This window comes from Fusarium poae, chromosome 4 (genome assembly GCF_019609905.1).
Source record: "Fusarium poae strain DAOMC 252244 chromosome 4, whole genome shotgun sequence".
In the NCBI taxonomy this organism is placed as follows: domain Eukaryota; kingdom Fungi; phylum Ascomycota; class Sordariomycetes; order Hypocreales; family Nectriaceae; genus Fusarium; species Fusarium poae.
The window spans coordinates 5,805,268-5,827,234 of record NC_058402.1 but is presented as its reverse complement, the minus strand read 5'-3'; the positions used below and the strand labels follow the sequence as shown (position 1 = coordinate 5,827,234).

The 21,967-nt window shown below is 48.5% G+C and overlaps 8 protein-coding genes across 8 annotated transcripts; 2 read left to right on the top strand and 6 right to left on the bottom strand.

Moving 5' to 3' along the window:
• Positions 1-305: 305 nt before the first annotated feature.
• On the bottom strand, positions 306-2,760 carry FPOAC1_011960 (uncharacterized protein; the record flags this gene model as incomplete). Its single annotated transcript, XM_044856327.1, has 3 exons — positions 306-2,422; positions 2,483-2,613; positions 2,663-2,760. 3 exons carry the CDS (start codon positions 2,758-2,760, stop codon positions 306-308), a joined length of 2,346 nt encoding a protein of 781 aa, XP_044703640.1.
• A 1,374-nt stretch (positions 2,761-4,134) lies between these two features.
• FPOAC1_011959 (uncharacterized protein) lies at positions 4,135-5,338 on the bottom strand (the record flags this gene model as incomplete). Its single annotated transcript, XM_044856326.1, has 4 exons — positions 4,135-4,417; positions 4,492-4,757; positions 4,811-5,281; positions 5,336-5,338. The coding sequence occupies 4 exons, from the start codon at positions 5,336-5,338 to the stop codon at positions 4,135-4,137; spliced, it is 1,023 nt and encodes a 340-aa protein (XP_044703639.1).
• A 789-nt stretch (positions 5,339-6,127) lies between these two features.
• FPOAC1_011958 (uncharacterized protein) lies at positions 6,128-9,422 on the bottom strand (the record flags this gene model as incomplete). The annotated part of the gene is made up of 3 exons (XM_044856325.1): positions 6,128-6,853; positions 6,902-9,271; positions 9,417-9,422. The coding sequence occupies 3 exons, from the start codon at positions 9,420-9,422 to the stop codon at positions 6,128-6,130; spliced, it is 3,102 nt and encodes a 1,033-aa protein (XP_044703638.1).
• A 1,261-nt stretch (positions 9,423-10,683) lies between these two features.
• Positions 10,684-11,331, bottom strand: FPR1 (FK506 binding protein proline rotamase rapamycin-binding protein; the record flags this gene model as incomplete). Its single annotated transcript, XM_044856324.1, has 5 exons — positions 10,684-10,711; positions 10,762-10,824; positions 10,879-10,939; positions 10,993-11,057; positions 11,111-11,331. The coding sequence occupies 5 exons, from the start codon at positions 11,329-11,331 to the stop codon at positions 10,684-10,686; spliced, it is 438 nt and encodes a 145-aa protein (XP_044703637.1).
• Positions 11,332-14,967: 3,636 nt separating this feature from the next.
• Positions 14,968-16,829, top strand: FPOAC1_011956 (uncharacterized protein; the record flags this gene model as incomplete). Its single annotated transcript, XM_044856323.1, has 2 exons — positions 14,968-15,872; positions 15,923-16,829. 2 exons carry the CDS (start codon positions 14,968-14,970, stop codon positions 16,827-16,829), a joined length of 1,812 nt encoding a protein of 603 aa, XP_044703636.1.
• A 257-nt stretch (positions 16,830-17,086) lies between these two features.
• On the bottom strand, positions 17,087-17,899 carry FPOAC1_011955 (uncharacterized protein; the record flags this gene model as incomplete). The annotated part of the gene is made up of 1 exon (XM_044856322.1): positions 17,087-17,899. One exon carries the CDS (start codon positions 17,897-17,899, stop codon positions 17,087-17,089), a length of 813 nt encoding a protein of 270 aa, XP_044703635.1.
• A 1,152-nt stretch (positions 17,900-19,051) lies between these two features.
• Positions 19,052-20,611, top strand: FPOAC1_011954 (uncharacterized protein; the record flags this gene model as incomplete). The annotated part of the gene is made up of 3 exons (XM_044856321.1): positions 19,052-19,335; positions 19,386-19,587; positions 19,637-20,611. 3 exons carry the CDS (start codon positions 19,052-19,054, stop codon positions 20,609-20,611), a joined length of 1,461 nt encoding a protein of 486 aa, XP_044703634.1.
• A 440-nt stretch (positions 20,612-21,051) lies between these two features.
• On the bottom strand, positions 21,052-21,967 carry FPOAC1_011953 (uncharacterized protein; the record flags this gene model as incomplete). The annotated part of the gene is made up of 3 exons (XM_044856320.1): positions 21,052-21,561; positions 21,624-21,652; positions 21,709-21,967. 3 exons carry the CDS (start codon positions 21,965-21,967, stop codon positions 21,052-21,054), a joined length of 798 nt encoding a protein of 265 aa, XP_044703633.1.

Sequence of the window (21,967 nt, the reverse complement as noted above, 5' to 3'; positions counted from 1 at the left end):
ACTACCTAATGTTCACCGACTTTACCTTGATGCCTATATCCCTTTGATTCCCGCCCCATCGCCGTGCTTCCCAAAAAATCACAAGTAAAAACAAGTTACTAGCTACAGGGCGTACCCTGTTTCCAAGATGCGGTGTGTTGGGTTTCGGTAGATATTCGTACAGTAGTAGAAAAGCCCTGTATCAAAGGCCTTTATTTTCAAAGATTCCTGCAGGAAGTTGATGGATTTCGTACATGAGGAGTACAGATGTATAGTGCAAGGTGTTTAATTCGATGTGTTGAGTACGGTGTGTGCGCAGAGCATGATTAAGGTCTGCCAAAGGCCGCGCCACGGCCAGGGTTGCCAGCAGGAGGCATGCCGCGTCCTTCAAAAGGACTACCAGGGAAATCCGGTCCAGGGGGTCCATTGAAGCCTCCGAGACCAGGAGGGATGAATCCGTGAGGTGGGCCACCAAAGAAGCCAGGGGGAGGAGGAGGCATGTTACGAGGTGGGGGGCCACCTAGAGCCTCGGGGGGAGGCATCACGCCGGGTGGGAAGTTGGGAGGGAACATGTGAGGCATGGGCATGTTACGATTAGGTCCTGGGCCGCCAGGGCCTACAGGACCGCCAGGAAGCCCTGGGGGAGGAATCATAGGTCCTCGCTGCTGAGGAGGAGGCATCTGACCACCGGGCATCCAGCTAGGTGGCATCTGGTGGTCCAGACCAGGAGGAGGTGGTGGACGCTGCAAAATTTGCGTAGGCTGATTCGGTCGAGCATCCGCGTCGGAAGGGTTGTGGAATCGTTCCTCCATAGGAAAACCAGGTGGTGGTTGGGGTCGCATTTGACGTTGGGGGCCACGGTCGTCCCTAGAGAAATCAGGCTCTTGAGGCATTTGTCCTGGCTTTTGTTGCTGCGGAGCCATGCGCATCAACAAGTCGTTTCGTGGGCCCTCTTGGGGTGCTCTCATGAGGTTCATCAAGAACTCAGTGTTGCTATTGTTACGAGCAGCATCGGGACGGCCAGAGCCTTGGCTAGGGGCACGCTGGCGTTGGCCTACTAGGTCCTGCAGAAGCTGTTCAGGACGAGCAGCTTGTTGCTGGGGTCGAGGAGCAAGAATTTCTTGGACATGATGTGGCGGGGGTCGGCCAAGAGGACCTTCCATACGTCGATCAGGTCCATACTGCTGGAAAGGCGAATCGGGTGAAGTAATTATGTTAGGTCTGCCGACATTTGGCGGCGTTCCCTGGGGGACTGAGAAGGGCGAAGGGCCTGGGGGTGTAGCACTCATGGTCTGCTTCTGCAGCTTCGCAAGTAACTGCTGGAAAGCTTGTCGCTCATCGTCTGGTCCACCAGAAGGAGCAGGGCCGCTGGGGAAAGGCATAGGCAGGGGCATACCACTGTGGATAGGAGGTCCCGCCATAGGAGTTGGTGGCTCTGTTCGTCCTCGAGCTTCTTCCTGGGGCTGCGCGAAAAAGGACGTAAACCTCGATGACTTGCCAGTCGCCTTGGGTTTGGCGACAGGGTTCTTGTTCTCTTCGGCACGTGGAGTTTCAAGACCAGCAGTGGTTCCAAAAGCTTCGAAGAACTTGTCCGGTGCAGATGGAACAGCGGGGGCAGATTGAACAGGCGGTTTTTCCATTTCAATCATTGTCTCTGCCGCTTCGGCGTTTGCAAGCTTACTAGAGTTTCCAGCCTTTTGCTTCTTCATCTCTTCCATCCACTTCTGGAAATCCTGTTGAGTATGGGCTTCAGGAAGTTCCTCAAGGGGTTCGTCTAGCCATTCGGGCTCACGCTCGACTCGCTGGTCACGATCCCGCCCCCAGCGTCTATCATTAGTGCGGTTATTGTTGCTGTTGTTGTTGCGATCATCAGTAGTATCGGCAAGAACTTCGCGATCTCTCCAGCTCTTAGCGCGATCAATACGTTCGCGCTTATCGGGAGTTGTAGTCGTCGCTTCAGCAGCAGGCGTGGTAGCGACATTGGACTCGTTCTTGTACCAGGGCTCGACTTTGTTTCTGTTGATTCCGTTTCGTGGCCGCCCCTCGCTGTCCTCTGCATCTCTGATAAAGCCGTCGAAAGCCCGTGCAGGGCGATCACGAACAACGTCGCGGTCATCACGATCTTTGGACTGACGCTTCTCGTCTCTGAAGTTACCTCCCATGCGTCCGTGGAAACGCTCGGCACCTTCATGTCCAAAGCTCTTGCGAGGCTTCACCGTGCTCCAGCCCTCTGTTTCGCTCTCGCCATCACGACGGCGGAGACCGTTATTGTTGCGGCCATCGCGGAATCGATCGACGTCCAGATCTCCGTTGCGACTTCTGAAGTTGCCGAAACGGCCAGGAGCCTCAGACTCTTTGGTAATTTTGTCAGGCTCAAGGGCTGATTTGCCTCTCGCAGAAGCAAAAGCTGTTCGAGGAGGCGCAAAGACAAGGTCCTCGGGGTCTAAACGGTTGAGCTGGTCAGTATATGGAGATTCTCAAGGTCAGACACAGGGAGACAGACTGGCACTGTTCCTTGAAACATGTCTTTCAACGCCAGGACGGCGATTAGCTTGTTCAAGAAGAGGATTGTCGTTGGATCGAGGTCGATCGTTGGTGACCTTGTTCTGCGTGCGATTCGGTTCAGGTGGGGGTCTAAGGTTGGTCAGAAGACAGAATCCAGCGAGAAATCATTTCTACTCACCCCATCCAATCTTCGGCTGGAGGGAGGCTCGAAGGTTTGGTACATAATGGCGACTCCCGCAAGTACAGCAGATGCTCTGCTTCGTATCGAACAACCATTGTAAAGAAATGCAACGCTATGAGCGCATCCGAGAGGTCGGTATTACAAAAATGACGGTTGAAAGGTCCCTGAAACGAACTTAAAGTCGCAAACAAAGAACCGTTTGAAGAATTGAGCCTTGTTAGAAGAACGACAGCTTTTATTTGGGTAATATGTAGTTTGGTTTTGTTTTTGTTTATTGGTATCGACAAACAAAGGTGACAACGTGGCGAAGATAATATGCGATAACGGAAGAATGGGTTCTTGTTGTGCGGAGAATAGGACGATCAATTTGTCGAGTCGGTGAGTCAAGTAAAAGTGTTCACAGGGTTGAACGTTGCGACGTAAAGGCGATAGCGATGTAGAACAAAATATTCGGAGGAAAACGTAGAAATCGAGAGATCAGGTCAAGTTTGGCGGAGAAGGGTGACGTCCCAAGACTTGACTTGTGGTGGTGGTGGTGGTGGTGAGGAAGGCGAACCAGAGGTGGAGCCAAGTCAGGCCAAGCCAAGCTGGACTTTGTTCGAGCCAGAAAGCCCAATCAAAGCTCCAGCGAGGGAGAAGGTTGATTGTAGGGTACAGTAATTATTGATTCGCGGGGCGGGTATTGTCTTGACTTGTCTCCAATAGGCAGTGAATATTGGGATTGTATTGCGTCGTCGTTGCAGAAAAAAGGCGGGCAGTTTATTAACGGGGAGCGTGGAAGGTGTGTAACGGTAACGCAGGGAATGTACGAAGTATCAAGTGTTGTTTTCGGTGGCTTGACGTTGTTGCAAAGAGGAGACCAAAAGCGGGCAGAGCAGAACCGAGGAGATGAGACAGGCCCAACCCAGGTAGATACTGAGAGAGCGAGCGAGAGAGAGCTACCTCCTAGCGCGCGGGCTTTTAGCGTCGTGACAGCTGGCAGAGGACAAGTCAAACCCTACTTGGGGTAAGAAGTAGCGAAGATGTGGTATAATAATCGAAGAGTAATTTTCCGAGGGCGTCTTTTTAGCAATATTGACTTGACGGTTAACTATTTGGGTTCTGAATGGAAGAGAATTGACATGTTGTTTGTGGAATGAGAATTGCAAATGGTGGATAAACGAACATTGGGGTGCAGTGCAGTGCACTGTCTGATACTGCTGCGCGCACTGCGATGAGCCTCCACTCTATAGGTCCATCCCTAGGTTCTCTGGAACTCACCCGACTCCACTCCTAGGTAGGTATTGTGCCTGCTATAACGCGCTGGAGCCTCCACAAAAGTTGGATATACAGTTAGAGATTGGGCCTCACCTCAGTTTCATCCATATCATACGCCATAGAGAAACTCAATTCATGGTTACACAGAGCCTTACACACATACTTTGAATCAATCCTTAATATCATCAATTATGTCCAACTATAGATCGTCCCTAGTTCTTCTTAGCAGCAGCAACTGCGGGAACCTCCTCCTCAAGAGGCAAGATATGAGGCAGCGGTCCAACAGGTGTGATAGAGTGAGGGTTGATCTGGGTATGGCTCCTTGTGTAATGCCACTTGATGTGCTCAAACTGCGTGGTATCCTTGAACGCAGGGTGGTTCCAGTACAAGTTACGCATCCAGCGGTTCAGAGCAGGGTAACCGGATCGAATGTCACGGATGTTACACTTGAAGTGCTGCACGTAAACGGGATCGAAACGGATGATTGTGACGAAACTTTTTTTTTAGCGAGAACCGTTAGTAAAAATTGGCAGCAGATACAGGTCCGGTTGTGTGGATCTGAAACTCACAGTCTGATATCAACTTCGGTCAACTGGTTTCCGAACCAGTAAGGGCCCTCCTTTTGCTCAGAGAGATGCTTCTCAGCACGGTCCAGAGACTCGAACAGAGCCACAACGTTGCGCTCGTAAGCTTCGCTTGTGGTTGCAAAGCCAGACTTGTACACGCCGTTGTTGATCCCGCCGTATTGCCACTCATGCGCCTCCTCGATCTGCTTCTGCAGGTTCTCGGGGTACAGTTGGATGGACTTGTGCTCCTCATCCAAAAGGTCGTCAAACTGAGGCAAGTCAGTTATCATAACTCAAAACTTGTACGTTTGAAACAACTTACCTCGGTACCGAGCATGCGGAGGATCTCACTGCTCTCGTTGCTCACGATTCGGTTTGTCTTCATATCATAGAGAACTGGCACCGTGTATCGACCCTCATAGTTCTTCTCACTCTCAAAGTACACATCCTTTAGGTGTGTAAAGTTCTCATGTCCCTTGATAGGATCAGGCACGACATTTTCGCCAGGAACATCCTCATCCTTGGACACAAATCGCCAGCCGCCCTCGCCAAGGTGCCAGTGAACAACCGAGTACGAGATGAAATCCTCAAGGCCCTTGAGCTTCCGAGCAATGAGGGTTCGGCAAGCCCATGGGCACGCGTAGCTCACATAAAGGTGATAACGGCCCTTCTCGGCAGGGTACTTTGCGTTGGCATCGCGAGAGATCCAGTCTCGGAACGAACTGACTTGACGCTTGAATTCGCCAGAGGTGTCGCCGGGCTTAACCCAGTCGGTGACTTTACTGCTGCTCGCCTGTAACTACATCAGCAGGCTGAGGAGATCAGTCAAGGTGTCAGTTGTGTTTACCATTCTGGTTTGATATGTAGATTGGATGTAAAAAGGTTTGAAAGACGATGCCTTGAGTGACGAGAAAGATATATGTTGCTGCTGTAATTTAAAGAGCAAACTCTTGTTGAAAATTCGGGATCCTCGGATACTGATTCTTTGTATTGACATATCTTAAAAACAAGCCCGTCGGGACTCTCAATGACGGCGACAATCAGCACCTTTATAGTCAATTCTCCATCTGCAAAACACGGCTAGAAAAGTGGCCAAACTGCATCACCACCCGCATGGGACCCTCGGTCTTGCTCACTCAGGCTTGCCTCAGCAGCCCCTCACCAACTGTCGGAGTTTACTAACCATGGACAGCTTCACTACGTACTATTAGGCTTGCCTGCTGTGGATTCCAGAGCTTCCATTGCTGTCATGTCCACCCCAAGAGCTAAAGGCTGCTTGGAAGCATTCCATAATCGTGGCGTAATAATTCTACCCCGCTTTACTGCACGTTGCTTATTTAACAAAGCCTATTTTCTTGATAAGCCTCCCTGGATCATGACAACAGGCTTGACGGATTCTCTCTGCATTTCAGACCCAAGGCACACCCATAATTCCATTAGTCATTATGTTTTTCGTATGACCATCACGAGTAAGTGAGTTCTTTAGGGAGACAATCAAGCATACTTGAAATGAGTTTGGTTTATCTATGGTTATGGATCTCGTCCAACGTTCCGCCACGTGCTAATGTGCACTCGAGTCGTTTTTCAAATCTCATATACATACCTACTCTAAGACTGATCAACATATCCATCAAGACACTTATGCAACCTTGACCTTGATGTAAGGCACCTCGACGTCTTCCTCGTTAAGGTCCTCAGCCACAATTTCAAAAATCACCTCTTTCTGATGAGCCGGGATGGGCTTTTTAGAGATAGTCTCCACCAGCTGGCTCAGCTTGAGGGCGTATCGTTCCTTGAGCTTGGAAGGGGGGAAGAAGGAGGCATAGAGAAGACTGACGCCAGAGCTTAGCATGCTGATGGTGAGACCCTTGGCCTTGAAGGTATCCAAAAGTTCCTGTAGAGTGATATTCTCGATCTCGAAACGATCCCAGATCTTGTCCAGCGTAACCTTGCCATCAGGTCCTTGGTATTCCACCTTGGGACTGGCAATAGGCTCACTGAAACCAAAAAAGGGTAGTGCCAGGTTAATGAAACCATTCTTATACTGCTCAAGATCGTCCTTGCCATCAATGATCTTGTACAGCTCCAACACAACCAAGCCGGTCACTAACGCAGTAGTTGTGGCAATGGCGGGAATGATCTTGCCAGCAATGAACTTGGTCTTGTGTCGGTCAGCTGGCTCTATCTTGTAGTTCTCGGCCCTCAAGTTGCTGCAAGCGGTGATGAAATCGATGTGATGGTTCGAGTCATCATCCTTCTCGAAATCAACAGGGACGAGTTGGAATCCGGACAGAGAGCTGGGTGAAGGCAGACTGTCGGCCAGCTTCTTGATCTCGTCATTGTCGTCGAAGCTAGACTCCTCCTCCTGCAAATCAGTTAGTGCGGATCCTTGATAAACTGTGGAGATACTTACAACAGGCTCCTTGTCATCTGCTTGGATCTTCACGTTGGAATCGGGAGAGAAGTCAGGGACAATGACATTCTCCAATTCTCGCAGGTAGATAGACTTGTCAGTTCCTGGAGATTTAATATTGTAGTTGAAGGCGTGGAGGTTGGCCGCGGCAACAATGAATCCAAAGTGAGAGGGGTTGTTGGGGTCGAATTTGAGTGCATCAGGAGCTCGTTTGGGTCCGGACCAGAATGGGGTGCCGGTAGATGTCTCGGAGTCCTTAGGGAAATTATAGAGGAGCTGCTGGATCTTGTTGGAAAACTCAGACTCAAACAGTTGGCGAGCCCAGGCAATACAATCCTCAAAGGTTCGGGGCCTCTCAGTCGTGAGGTAGTTACGAATGGTTTCGAGGGTCTCCTTGTGGTTACCGCCCTGCTTCAGCGAGTTCTCGATGAACTGGGGCTGAGTCAAATACAAATTGACTGTTTGAGGAGCCTTGACGAAAAGCTTCTCGAACATGTACTCCTTGGACCAAGCAATAGTATGGTCAATCTTGTTGGGGAAACTTCGAATTGTGCACATGGGGAACTCTTTCTCAGGGGGGTCCTGAGAGGAAGAATAAGATTCGGTAAGATGGGGGAGGACGACTTGCGTGTTACCCTTGGTTCCGAGGGTACCACTCTCGAGAAGTGGCTTCTGGAAAAAAACACATCGCCGGTCGACGTAAGTTCGAGCCTCAACGTTGTCGAGAGCGTTGGTGACACCATCCAGGTTTCGCCAGAAGTCTTCGTTGAAAACACTCTCAGTTTCGGCGCTAACACGTTCCTTCAAAGTGATCATATGGCCTTCGAGGTCGGGGTTCATTCGCTGGACGGCAAGAGCAGCACGGTCACTCTTCATCTTACCAACATCATCGGCACGGAAAAGGAACTGTCGGTTCAGGTTACTTCTCTCAATAGAGTCCATGTCAGTAACCCAGATCTTGCCCTCAGGACCCGTTCCTAGACCAATCATGGCCCAGTTCTTCAGCATCTCACAGCCAATGGCGCCGGCGCCGACAAGGAACTGCTTCAGGTTGGCAATCTTGTTCTGGTATTCGGTACCGAAAACAGCAATTTGTCCATCATATCGGCTACCAGTGGGCTTGCAGAGCTCAGCACTTCGCTTAGTAGATGTAGGTAGAGACTCGAGGGAGTCAAAGTACATCCATTGGACAATGGGCTGGAACTTGCCAGAGACTGCCTTAAGAACCTCCTGCGCAACAAGACCACCGAAGTAGGCAGCCATAGGGTTGAGGTCACCTTGGGCTTGATAGCTCAGCTCCTTTAAAAGCTTCTCATCGAGCTCAATTTCGAGACCCTCCTGCTCAGCAAACTTCTTGGCAGCGCCTAGAACAACAATGGCATCGTCGTCATCCATGGGGTTGGGAAGTCGCTTATGGGTGAGTTGAAAAGCGTGAAGCGCCTGGAAACCAAGGTGAAGTTGCTGAGGTCGATCAAACTTGGCGAAGTCGGAGATAAGGAATTCGGGTTCCTTCAGCGATGCGGTGAAGTCCTTGAAGTTGATAACCTTGGGCATCTTGACTTGCTGGTACATGCCACCTCGCTTGTACTGGCCCAATCCAGACACATCACCGATCGAAAAGGTGTAAGGTCCCTTGACAGTAATCTTTCGTGGCTCGGCTCCGTTGAGCGCCTCCATACCCTCAACCTCGGAGAATGTTACGTAGTCGCCATCTTCCAATCCGTGCCGAGTTTCGTCAAGGGCGGACACCAGGCCCTCCTCATCAATACCTGCAACGATGCCGCTGAGGGGAGTTTCGCCGGTAGGATCGATAACTGTGAACTTCTCACCGAAATCACAAAAGACGGAGCCAAAGAGTCCGAAAGTATCGGCGACAACGACATAAATACCCTTGCTATGGCAGTAATCGGCGATAGCCTTTTGTTGGTGGATAGGTGCATTGGTCAAAACGACGACCTGGTACTTATCGAACTGTGAAAGATCACCGTCAAGACCGGGCGACTGGTGAAGCTTGACAGGAGTGTATGCGTTCAGTTCAACAACGCGGGGAACAGTGACTTCGTCTCTGGGCTTCCCGACATCGCTAGGGGTGAGGAAGAACTGGGACGAGAGATCCGCGATCTGAACTGGGGCCGGGTCATAGAGGGTGAGACTCTTGACGCCAGCCAGGGCGATATTCTTGGCGATTTCTACGCCGAGACCCTTGAGGCCAACAATGAGCACGTTGGAAGCGCCCATGCGCTTCATAGCCTCATGGCCCAAGACATAGAGTTGTCGGCTGTAGAGAGATTCGTCGATTTCGTTATGTCCAACAACGGATTCGTCAACCTGCATTCGGGTTGCGAGGTCAATCTCTGGTTGCTTCTGCTCCTGTTAACAAGTCAGTTAGTTATGCTGGTGTACTTGAGGTGGTGTTAAAAACATATCACAAAATAACGCCCGGCTTTCACATGCTCTGGTCATCAGAGGATCGGCAGGCAACGGGAAGAGGGGACACTTGGGGATATTCACTTACGGCCATTGTGCGTTTATGGGTAGGTGACTCCCCGTTGGAGAGCTTTCGCTTCCCCAGCTTGTCCGTCGTCGGTGTTATCGTGGTATTGGTAATGCTGCGTCAGGTCTTTGCGAGGCGATCCAGCACCGGACAGAGCTCAACCCCGCCGAATAATACAAGGTAACAGTGGGAAATGTAGAGCAGTAGAAACTTTATCTGCTGGCGAAGAATGGACTCGTCGCAGATCGTGGTAGTCGTGATAGAAGGTTTGTAAGTATGGTCAGATGTAAGTTTGTAAGGGAATACGTTTTGGCTTTGGAGTTGGGTGGAACAGAGAGCGCGACAGGCGTCCAATGCTGATGAGGTAATGGCTCGAGTCGGTTTAGTGTTGCATGAGGCAACTCGGACGAGAGCTGTTTTGCCCCACCTTTCATGGTCTTGGGCAGTTTTATTAAGCAAGACTGAGGAGTCAGTCAGTGGGGCGGAGCTGTCAGATATACACGTTCCATACTATACCGCTCCCAAACAGCGACCGTGTTAGCTGTCCAACGAGATTTGGAACTGTAACTTTGTATCCTTCGCCGTCTTGAGTTAATAACAGTCAGGCATTTCATTTCAGCTTCCCATGTTAGAGTGGGCATAAGCTTGTTCGTGACACAGCTGCCCCACAGTAAGTACTAAACATGGAAATAATTCGAGGTATTTTGGTTCCAGGCTCATCCGTCAATCCAACAAACCGACAGTCAAAGGATGGTGTGAATAATCTTAATTAAAATGATTTACCGATATGCCTTTGCAAAAGTTATTTTCAAGGATCCAAATTCATGTCGCGTATAAACACAAATTTCCTCTCTATCCATCATGAGATCCAACAGCGGGGTCAATCGCGCGGGGCAGATTCGAAGTCGACGTGATGCTACAACAACAAGAGCTTTACCCAACACAATTGTTGTGTTTCTTGCTAGATCTATCCACTCGTCGCTCCAATTCAGAGCATGTCCGGTGAACCTCAATAGTCGCGCTAGATAAATAGTCACACCAACACTAGGCACTTATCACTTAGGCACGAGACTGTGAATGATTTTAATGCTTCTTTATTTTCGCCGTCTTGTTAACGATAACAATGACAGTTTGACATTGTGCCCAAGTGCTACATGTCTGGAGGGGTATAATGAACACAGGGTTGATCTTGGTAAGGTTCTGTTGAACATCGCCGGCTTATAACGGGTTCGTCAGAGCCTGTATGCTTCGAGATCGATCGAAAGGTGACGGGAGTTAAAGGGCACATTTATCGGATGTTCTTGAGCTCAACATCGCTAATTGTAGAGTTAGAACCAGCCTAAATGGGTAAAAATTTGGTACTTACAAGATGAGAGTAGAGTTGGGGGGGATAGCACCGGGGAAGCCGCGAGCACCGTAGCCGTAGTCACTACGAAAAAGTTGTTAATGATGCAATGTGTAATTGCTCCGGGGGGGTACATACGGGGTGATGACAAGAGTAGCCTTCTCGCCGAGCTTCATCTGAACGACACCCTCGTCCCAACCTGCCACGAGGATTAGCTTGTGGTGTGATGAATCTCACCAAGAAAAAACGTACCCTTAATGACCTGGCCGACGCCAATCGTGACATCGAAGTCACCACGTCCAACGGAGCTATCGAACCTTTTGGGGACGTTAGTCGTAGTAAATGGCGAAGGAGAGTGAGAAGAGCTTACTGCTTCCCCTTGGTGCCGTTCTCTTGAAGCCAGCCAGTGTACTCCATGCTGACCAACTGGCCAACCTTGGGGGAAGGGCCGTTACCCTCCGTAATGATAGTCTTTTCAACACCCATGGTTGCTTGTGTAAAGGAGAAGTTGCGAGGTTGAGTAAAAAACGGGTTGATTCGAGTGGTGATGCGAGTAGCGCGAGGAATGGATGCAAGAGAGAAAGGCCGCATCTTTGGAAGAGGAGACGAGCGTGGAGCTTTATACGGCAACAGAAAGGCAAGGGAGTAAGAAGGTACAATACAGTGACAGTGATTCAGTGCCAGGACAATGGGAAGTCTCTTCTTGAGCTCCCCCTGTTGGTATGATCCAATTGCTTCATAGTTCGGCTAAGCTCATTCGATTGGATCTCAGGGTCGAAATGGCGGGGCAAGCAGATCTACAGAGGGGCAATGGCGAATTGGAATGACGAACATCGCCAATCAGAATGCCCCATGACTCCACTGGGGACGACTATTGGGGATAACCTGGAAGCTCACAGAATCCAACACAGTCAGGGGTACCTCGCAGTGAAAGATACCTCCTACATTCTTCATCACCGTTTCTACCTACCTACTACCTAGGTACTAAGGTAGGTAGGTAATAATCAAGACATACATGCGGTACAAGGGGAACACGTGGAAAGCACGTCAGTATCAAATCCAACCTCGATTGGTTTTCTATGCAAAATACCTCACTCCAATGTTGTGATTGCTTACCCATTGTAACAGATGGATTTAAGAAGAATGGTGCTTGTACCTCGCACCAAAAGTACATCCATCAAACCGTCACCTACTTGGCAGGTCAGGTACCTTCTGTGCAAGTACCTTAGCATCGTCATCCGCCTCAAGCGACACAAGTATTTGTCAGTCCTCAGATACATAGTAGTTCCCAAGGGATGGGCCCAACGTTGAACAGTAATGCACGTGTACTTTACAAGGCAAGACCAAGCGAGATAAAAAGAGGCGGTGTCTTTAATGTCACAAAGCATCGGCCAAGTCACCCATCACCGTATTTGGATGGATAAGCCGTCCGCCCAGACTTTATCTGCCAGCTCCTGCACAACTCAGGATTTTTGGAGACTCGGCCAGATACTGCTATGTTGGGTATAGTTATATTTATTCTTAAAAAGCGAGTTGACATTCATGAGGTCTTCAGCTAGAGGTTTGGGTTTGCAGAGTTGTCATAGCTAAATCATGTTTTAGCAGATTGCTCTGTTACACAAGTGTTATAGGAGAACCTTGACTGATATAGACAACTTCATCATTCGCGGCCATAGTGATTGTTTGCTTAACCTCCAAGTTTGCCATTAATAACGTGGAACTATCCGCAGACTCGACGGCAAGAAAAAGTGGTGTTAGTCAGATCAACTAACATTATTTGTGTCTAGGGTAGGTAGACTCGTCTGTTAACATACCAGAGTTATCTTTACATCGTCATTATATCACGTTATTCAGTCACTGTTGTAGCCGTGAGTCTGAGTTAATTTCTCAAGGCCGACCTACCCTCCTCTGGAGGGTAGGTCAGATAACTCGTAACTGCGTATAAACCGTCACTAAAATTACCCTATAATAATTAGTCTAAGGCGATAAAATAATCGCTATATAGTATTACAGTGTAGATAAGGGCATCTTTAATAGACCTGTTATTTTTATCACCTTATACTAATTACTATAGGGTGATATCGGTTATGGTTAAAACGAAGTTACCAGTTATCTTATCCCCTCTCCTCTGGAGAGGGGGTTGTCACGTAGTTCCGACCGGCGGGTATACCAGCGAGGTAGAGTTGATCTTTGACGTTTTGCGACTTTTGCCCAACTATATAAGCGCGGTGGGTTGGTGTTAGCTACCTAGTATCCAAAACTTCGTACCACAAGTGTTGTGCGCTCAAGCTTGACCTTTTGCCATGCGTGAAAAGCAATTACGAAGATACAAGTCTCGAAAAAAGCGTGGTTGGCCTTGGGAGACAACAAAAACTCTCTTTCTAGAATTGTTTCTTTATCGCTAAATTTACACGCCCGTAGTTTGAAGGCCTTTATCAAAAACATCAAATAGGCAAAGTAATGAGTTGAATTGGAACAGCTTAAAGCTTTATTTACAGAATGAAAAGAGTGGTTGATATAACTACAGGATTGCTTTTTTTTTTTTTTGCCCACATCATGAGAGTGGACAAGGGCCATTTTTATAACCCAAGAATGACATCAAGTGCTACCTTTATGACACACTGAAGGGTTCACATAACGACACGGAGAAATATGAACAAAACGCATACTCATCCAGGAAGTAACTGTGTGTTTGCGGTTAGCCTGGTTTGATTTTGGCGCATATGGGCACTCCTCAGGGTATCGGAAAAGCAGGTCTCCTAGGCTTTAGGATACGAAAATAAACAGCTAAGAAGGATATTCTAAGTAGCACAAATCGACCTGCTGATATTAGTCTCTTGTGCTTGCAGCGATCAATTTTCCTGATACCCTGAGGCACGGGTTTATTATTCGAACTTGGGTTGCCTTCAAAGCAGAATCTTGTCGATAAATACATGCAATGCTGGACAGTCTTTTCCTGAATTGACAAATGCATAGTAGTAAAACGCATGGCTGATGTCCGAGCGGACTGAAGGAATGGAGAAGTTATTCTTATTGGTCATCCCGTAAATCAGACGTTAGAATAAGATGATTTATATAGCGAAGATTCGGCTGTTTCCTCTGCTCGTAAAAATAAAGTTAACTTGACATGTAAATACTGGGTCTGACGGATGACGGTTGAAAACTCGTGCATCTCGTCAACTGATTTGGCAAGACGTATAAATCACTAGGCGAAGTTTATTCAATTCGTACTTGCACGAATGAATGTTATTTGTTATTATTTCATTGTTGCCCCAAGCTTACTGGCTTCTCTACAAGGTCCGAGATGACCATGCAAGGCAGTCTTGGAATATTGAGTTGTTAGGGTAACAAACCTATGCCAAGTGCTTGGAATTGCTTGGAAGTGAGTGATGTGTACAGTATGTACTGCGCAGACTAATTACGATAGAACATGAAGAGTATGTAACATGAAACTTGTTAATGAATGTCATGTCGATCATCAAAACGATATCTGCCCAAGAAGAATTCAAGTTTACGTACAATGGATTGGATGCCGCTTGCCGAAGCCACCGAAACAAGTGATCAGGGTCCCCCCTAAAAAGTGGACGCTCATAAGGCGTTTCACAGCCGAACGGCACTCATAGCCGCTAAAGCCCAGCCCTTGGCGCAGCAAATGCCGCCATATCCGTAGAAGCCTCCCAGTACTTCCCTGCGAGAAGCGCGGGAGTGACGTCAGAAATCAGAAGGAATATCAATACTTTAATAACTTGACTCAAAGAGCTTGCGACGCTTTTCGTTGCCAAGAGATTTTTCTCTTGGTGATTGTGGGTAGACCAAGACCAAGTCTGACTTGGTGTGCCATCGTCGCGAGATTAGCAGCCATGGTGTTGAAATATAAGTCACCGATTGCCAAAATGATGGGCTAGCTGTAGTAGGATAAAATTCAGGTCCGTCTAAGTCGATTCCGATCATTTTAGAGCTTCGGTTGCGACGGCGCTTACTTACACACACCACTTTAACTTGCCAATGTGCAGAGCAAGCCTCCTTCTATTTCTCGACTGTCAAAAGTAACCCTCCTTCCCTTTCTTTTCTCCCGCCAAGGATACAAGAAAACCACTTGGTCTCCTCGCATGTGAGAGCCATCCTCTTTCCTATCATTTTGCTATAACAAGCTCAATCCCCGCTGGCGCAAACCGATCACGAGCCCAAACTCCATTATCGTATTCCTCGAGAACAAGGGTCCAGAAGATGAGCGCTCCAATCAGCTCCAACGGTAACGACCAAGCCAATGGCCAGAATGGCTCGACAGCAACAAAAAACGGCAACAGAGTATCACCAGAAAAGCAACATAGCACAAAGAGAAACGATGCTCCTCATGGACACCACGCGATAAAACCCCCCAACAAGATCGGGACTGGACTCAAAGATCGCGTACACCAAATTACAAAAGGACCGCCAGGAGGTTTCGATCCAACTCCTCTTCCCGATGCGCCTCAGGGCTACACGATTCGATTCATCTTCCACGGCGCTTCGAACCTTGCTCCCGCCGACTTTGTCACTATCTCTTCTGACCCCTTCCTCCATGCGACTCTGAAAGGTACCCAGCCAAAGCGCCACAAGGAGGACCCTGATCTTACCCACCGGACAAGAACTATCAGAAAATCTACTGAGCCACAATGGGACGATGAATGGGTAGTTGCCAACGTGCCACCCACAGGCTTCACTCTCAAGTGCCGGCTGTATGACGAAGACTTCCCAGACCATGACGATAGACTGGGTAATGTTACAATCAAAGTGCCAAGCATATCGCAGGACTGGCAAGGAATTCCCCCTCCAGGCCGTGTCTACGAGGCCAAGAAGCGAGTGATGAGCAAGCGGGCTTATTTGACAAAGGCTGTCACTAGTGTTGTCAACCACAATATGCACATGACTCCCCTTCTCCGCGTGAGCATGGAACTACTTGGACCCTCAGCTCCGCCTTATGCGCAAATGCATACCGTCGGCCCTACAACATGGGTCAAGCACTTTAGTCCCCTGATCGGTCGAATCGCTGGCGTCAAGGTCAACGCTAATTCCGACGACGACGCCCGGACAGATCAAGATGAACAGAGCGCCCAGAATGGAAACAGGAAGAGTAAGACTCAGAAATATGAGTATGTTGTTCACCCAGTCTTGATAATGCCATGTACTTACATCATGCTAGTTTCCAAGCCAATGAAATGCAGCTTCAAGGCCCGGTGCCACCCAAATTGTACCACCGCTTTGTCGAATTCAGACCTATCATTGCATCGATTTATTCTTCGGCGGGCTTGCGCGGCACAATCTTGAATAAGGCGCTGCATGGCCAGCATCGTCGTATCTATAATTTCAACGCATCAACCGAATATGGCGATTTTGATGCATGCACCCCTGAAGCTGCGGAACAGTTTCTAAAACTGGTTCATTTCGATGAAGGCGGTCGTATTTTTACTTACGTTCTAACTTTGGACGGCATGTTCAGATTCACAGAGACTGGAAAGGAATTTGGTATAGACATGCTGAGCAAGCATACCATGCATTCTGACGTGGAGACGTATATCGCCTGTTCTGGTGAATTCTTTATCAGACGACTTAACCGCCCTATCGCTTCGGATGAGCCAAATCCTCATACAAAAACGCACCCGTCACAAGATATTCCTGGTGGTCCGCCTCATGAGCAACCTCCTCATGAACCTTCGTATTATCAATTGATCATCGACAACGACTCTGGGACGTATCGACCTGATAAGTCAACACTACCTTACTTGAAGGATTTCCTAGAGAACAACTTCCCAGGAATGGGCATTGTGACGATGCACTGGGAAGATCAAGAGCTTCAGGATATGAAGGAAAACCAGCGCAATATCAAGAAGAACGAGGGTAGACTGGTCAACATGGTTCTCAACAGAAGCCAGAGCAGTATTAGCTCCGCCGAGAGCGAGTTGGATGATCGCGAGACGTCTTGGCAGCAGGGACACAAGAGTAAGCGAGAGGCAGCTTATGAAGCCTTGGAAGACCCGCACAAGGTCAAAAATGCGGTCAAATTGATGGTTCCTGGCTTGAAGCAGGAAAAGGGCGAAAGCTCTAAATGAGTGGGTTCTATATGACTAACGGCCGAGAAAAGTTACTGGATGGTTTCATAGATGGACTGGTCTGTTTTCCATGGCGAAAGAGATACCTGTATGGATTTCACATACCGCTTTTGTTTTGATAATCTTGCATTCTTTGATACCTTGGCTTGCTTCGAATTCGTTTTTATGTCTTTGGTTCTATATAGCTTTACTCTAATTTTAGGGCCCTGCGCTTTGATAACTATTTACACAACTCCATGGCCACCCTTCGCAGCGTATCAGAGGCTTGGCTTCAGTGCTACCCACTTGCTTGAGCAACTCGCCAGCAATTGTCCTTGCTCATCCTTCATCTCACCTCTGACTGTGGTCTTTCGACCATCGATTTCCTCTGCAATAGCTGTGATGCAGAGAACGCTATCTGTCGGAACAGGCTTGAGAAACTTTACGTCTATTCCGCCTGTTACATTTGACGTCTTGAACGCTCTGGCCTCCTTGCCCAACGTGCCGTTCAGATCAAAGATGGTCCCCATGGATTCATCCAGGAGAGCTGTAACGATGCCACCGTGAACGATACCAGGATATCCGCTTACGCCTTCACCCACCGATACCAGCACAACAATTTCAGTGATGTTATGCGCTGGATTCTTGGCAACCTCAACACTTGGCGCACGGAAGTAGCTAATAAAATGCGTCAAGCCACGAGCATTGTTAAGCGAGTTCCCAAAAAGCTGATCATGCGCCGATGACTGAGGATTCCGACACGACGGGAGAAACGGGATCGTCTCCGGCGTGGATAGCAGAGAAGCAGTCCAAGGATGTGAAGCAAAGAAGGAAAGCTCTGAAGCAAACAGATCAGGTGATGCATTGTCTGGCGCGATGCCAAGCGCTGGGCAGATGACTGAGTTATTGTAAGGGGGAAATTCCATGCTGGCTGATGAGAAGGCGTTAATGTGTGAGACTGGGAGGATGGTGTTGACGGGATGGCCGAAGCGGTTTCGGATCCGAAAGGGCGGTTGAGAGGAGATCCAGAGGCTAGGCAATACAGTGGAGGTTTGGAGTTGAGGTCTTAAAAGTTTGAGGTAGCGCATCATATAATATAATCGGTCATAGATTTCAATGTAGAAGTAGCAAGTGTGAGGGATAAGAGAGTTCTTGCACGTCAGTCGATCGACATTGCCTTGACCAAGGATGTACCTAGTGAAGCCGAGGTACTTGAGACTGCGGAGGCTTGGCCGATTGGAGAGAGGAAAGGCAAAATAGGGCACTCCTATTGGATGGCGTATACTCTAATTCATCTTCAACATATCGAGCTTTGCTATTTTATTATTGTTGCTTTTAATACTACCTGTGTAGGTACTAATGTTATGTGCACCATGTTTTCGTCTGTAAAACCTGGCTGGTGTATTTGCTCTTTAACAGGTAATTAATTATTGGCCGAAGACAATTGCCGTTGTCTGCCCAGCTTCATTAAGAACTCCTCTCTTACTTTGTGAACATATCCGAGTGGGGATATGTGACTGTGTATTGTAAATATAGAGCACTCAGATAAACAGTACGCCCGGCAAGCCAAGCCGTTGGCTGTTCGATTGTACTGTTTTGTCAATGAGTGTTTGTCACGTCTCGACAAACACCAACATGATATCAAACGCAGACTAAGTGTGCACACCAAAGAGACAGGATAGATTAATATATGTGAACTATTGGGTGCCAGAAAAGTTGGCATCTGAGCCTTAAAGCTCTAAAATAAACAGCTTAAGAAGACTGATCCAAGTAGCATAAACTGGCTAGTGATTTCGTCTTATGCTAACAGCGACCAAGTTTTCTCATACCTTAGGGGATGGTGAAGCAATAACAATAGGAACATAACGATAGCCCAGGTAACAATGCAAGTGTTCAACGTGGAATGTTGTTCATGTCCTCCAGTGCTCCATTCATAAAATCTGTACTGAATCACATAGGTAGGTACTGTAGGAAGGCACCAAGCCACAAACTCGAGCTGCCACTGCTCGCACCTGCCAACTCTATCGCGCATACCGAACGGTAGGCGTTCCTGCCGCAGCAATAACGCAGATTCACTGTGCCTGCCTAGAGGCAGAGAATCACCGTCTTCTTTCCCCTCTTTCGCTCCTTCCATCCCTATTACGTTCTCATTCGCGTTCACTCGCGCTGCGTGCGCATTCGCTGCTCAACACATTTGCATCTCCAACTTCAACACTAAGACTTTGAACTCGATAGTCATCGATATGGAGAGCGTGGGACATCCAGAAGGGCAGACTCTCACGCCCGAACAGATTAATGTTCTTATCACCATCGAACGGTTCGGCGCGGGTTGTTCTATGGTGGCCATTATTTTTCTACTACTGAGCTTTGCTTTGTTCAAGAAGCTTCGAACCACTCCTAACCTCTTCCTCGTGTTCGCTTCAATTGCGAATGCAGGTGCCAGTGTCGCATCTATGATCGGATATGATGGTCTTCAAGCAGGCGAGGGCTCAAACTTGTGCCAGGCCCAGGCTTTCATCTTCGAATGGTATTAATCTCTGCTCCCAATAAGTCCCACTGCTGATGTAGGTTTCATAGGTTCATGCAGTCTGACCCTTGGTGGTCTCTTGCCATGGCTATTAACGTGTTCCTCGTCTTCTTCTGCAATGCTGATCCACGAATGTTTCGCAAGTATGCCTGGCTTTACTGCATAATCTGTTTTGGCGGCCCGTTGATCCCGGCGATCGTTCTGATCTCCATCCGCAATTCCCCAAGAGGTCTCATGTTTGGGGATGCTACTGTGAGTGACTAAAGAGCCAAAGGTCCGTTCAAAAACTGACGTATATAAGTTGTGGTGTTGGATTGGAACCGACTGGAGTCTTGTTCGTCTATACGCCTATTACATCCCGATCTGGATCTTTTCTTTCCTCTCAATCATGATTTATATTGCGGTCGGATACCAGGTATTCCACGCTCGAAACATGCTCCGGGATCTGGTGATAGATGGAATGAAGGTCGAGAGGAGTGACAGCATCCCTTACTCAAGCAGCGAGCACAGAGGCTCCTCTGAAGCGGTAGCCTTCCCCCCTGTTACCAGTGAGAGAAGCGACACTGACTCTTATCGCCAGAATCTCACGGGCCGCCAGGAATTCTACGGCACTGCTGTCACGGAAGTTCAGATCACACGAGAGGAGCCAAGACAAGCTATACATCATGGCCTTGCCCAACCTGCCACAGCCCACACAGGCTCCAACCCGCCACGTATTCAATCATGGGTTTTGCCTGGTTCCTTCGAGCAACTTGAACGTACTACTTCAGGAAGAGGACAAAGATTCGAGACGGTTTGTACGTCTGACAGTACTCCACAGCCATCCTCGACTGTGATCACCCGACTTCGTGCAATCAAATCAAACGCCTCCTTGAAACTAAAGCGACTTGATCCAGTAAAGATGGCATATTTGCGTACCAGCTTCATCTTTGGCTTTGCAGTATTGATCACGTGGATTCCAAGTTCAATCAACCGATTGTACAGCCTGACTCATGGGGACAGAATCAGTTTCAGTCTGAGTGTGGCCAGTGGTTGTGTCCTCCCACTCCAAGGTTTCTGGAACACCCTGATTTACTTCACCACCAGCTGGAAGGTTTTCTGTGAAGAAGTCCGAACAGCCAAAGCGGAGTGGCTCAAACGGCCCGAAGAGACAGATGGGATCCGCCTCAACAGTCGACTTGGAACTTTCAAGGGAGACTACCGTGATACCTTTGAGCGGACTCGACAAGTTCGCGCCGGCTCCACTGAGGATGCCGAGAAGTCAGCGACAGACTGATGGAGTAATTTGTATGAAAGTTCTCGGTATGAGCTCGGAAAGGGCATGTTTCATAATTTTGTGTGGGGAACTCATTCATGCATCATGGTCTGCGATGTTTTACTTGATGGGGTTGTCCTCAAACTGCGATGTTTTACAATTCGCCATGAACAGGCAGAGAATCAGGCATTAGGTATTTGAAAGCGGAAATCACACCATAAATACAGATGCTGTATCGCAAACCAGAGTGTTTTATTTCGGCTAAATTTATCATATAATGTTGCCTTGCGGTATTAGAAAAGCTGACCGCTGGATACATAAAAGACGAGATTAGTAGGACAGTTTATTCACTTAGACCACGCTTCTTGAACTATTGAATTATTTTGGTACTCTAAGATGTAGGAGGTCATATGTTTTGCTACCTATTGAAGGTTGCTATTGTGATTAAATTCTGGGCTTTCTTAAGCGCTGTAGATGGCTTCACCTTCGGCGGCATCCACGCCTTCTCGAACGACCCTATCAACAGCAGTATGAATATCCTCTTCACCATCAAGAAGATCGTACCATCCGTTCTTCACACCATCGGCAGCAAGAAGATGTGAGGCAACCTCGGCGACAGCCTCTCGGCTAATGCCGTCAGGAGAAGAGACGTGCTTGGTTTTTCCAAGCTCGACCTTTGTGGCGGGCTTATCGTTTAGGGTTCCAGGTCGAAGGTTGATACCAACGAGAGAAGGACTCTTTTTGGAGACCTTGTAAAGAACTTCGTCGGCCTCAATCTTGGCCTTGTAGTAGTTGGCTAGGACGCCGTTGTTAACCTTCTCGTGGAAGTCATCCCACTCGCCGGCGGGCCACCACGAGGCACCGGCACGACGTGAGCCAAGGTATGAGATAAGAAGGAACTTTGTGATGCTGGGCACAGAAGCTGCGGCTTCTATGAGGTGAACGGCAGCATCTCGGTCCACCTTGAAAGTCTGGAGTGGGTTAGTGAATGAGCTGATTTGAAGAGGAGATGCGAGAATGGCTAGATGCTTACCCTTTCAGCGCCACCTTTGCCTCCAGCGCCTATACCGTGTCAGAAGCAATTCAGTTATGAGTTCTAGTTTCCACTGTGACTTTACCTGCACTCCAAGCAATATAATCAGGCTGGACTTCGTTCAAGACCCCAAGAGCCTTGTCCCGAGAATCGATATCCTCAATGCTACGCACGAGAACATTGAGTTTACCGGGGAGGCCGGCCCCAAGCTGTTCAATGGCCGGGGTCTGTTCTGCAGTACGGATGACGCTGGTGACAGTCCATGCGCGCTTCAGTAGAAGAGGAGTAAGAAGCTGGGCGATCTTGCCGTGGCCACCGAGAAGAAGGACGTGATGAGAAGCCAT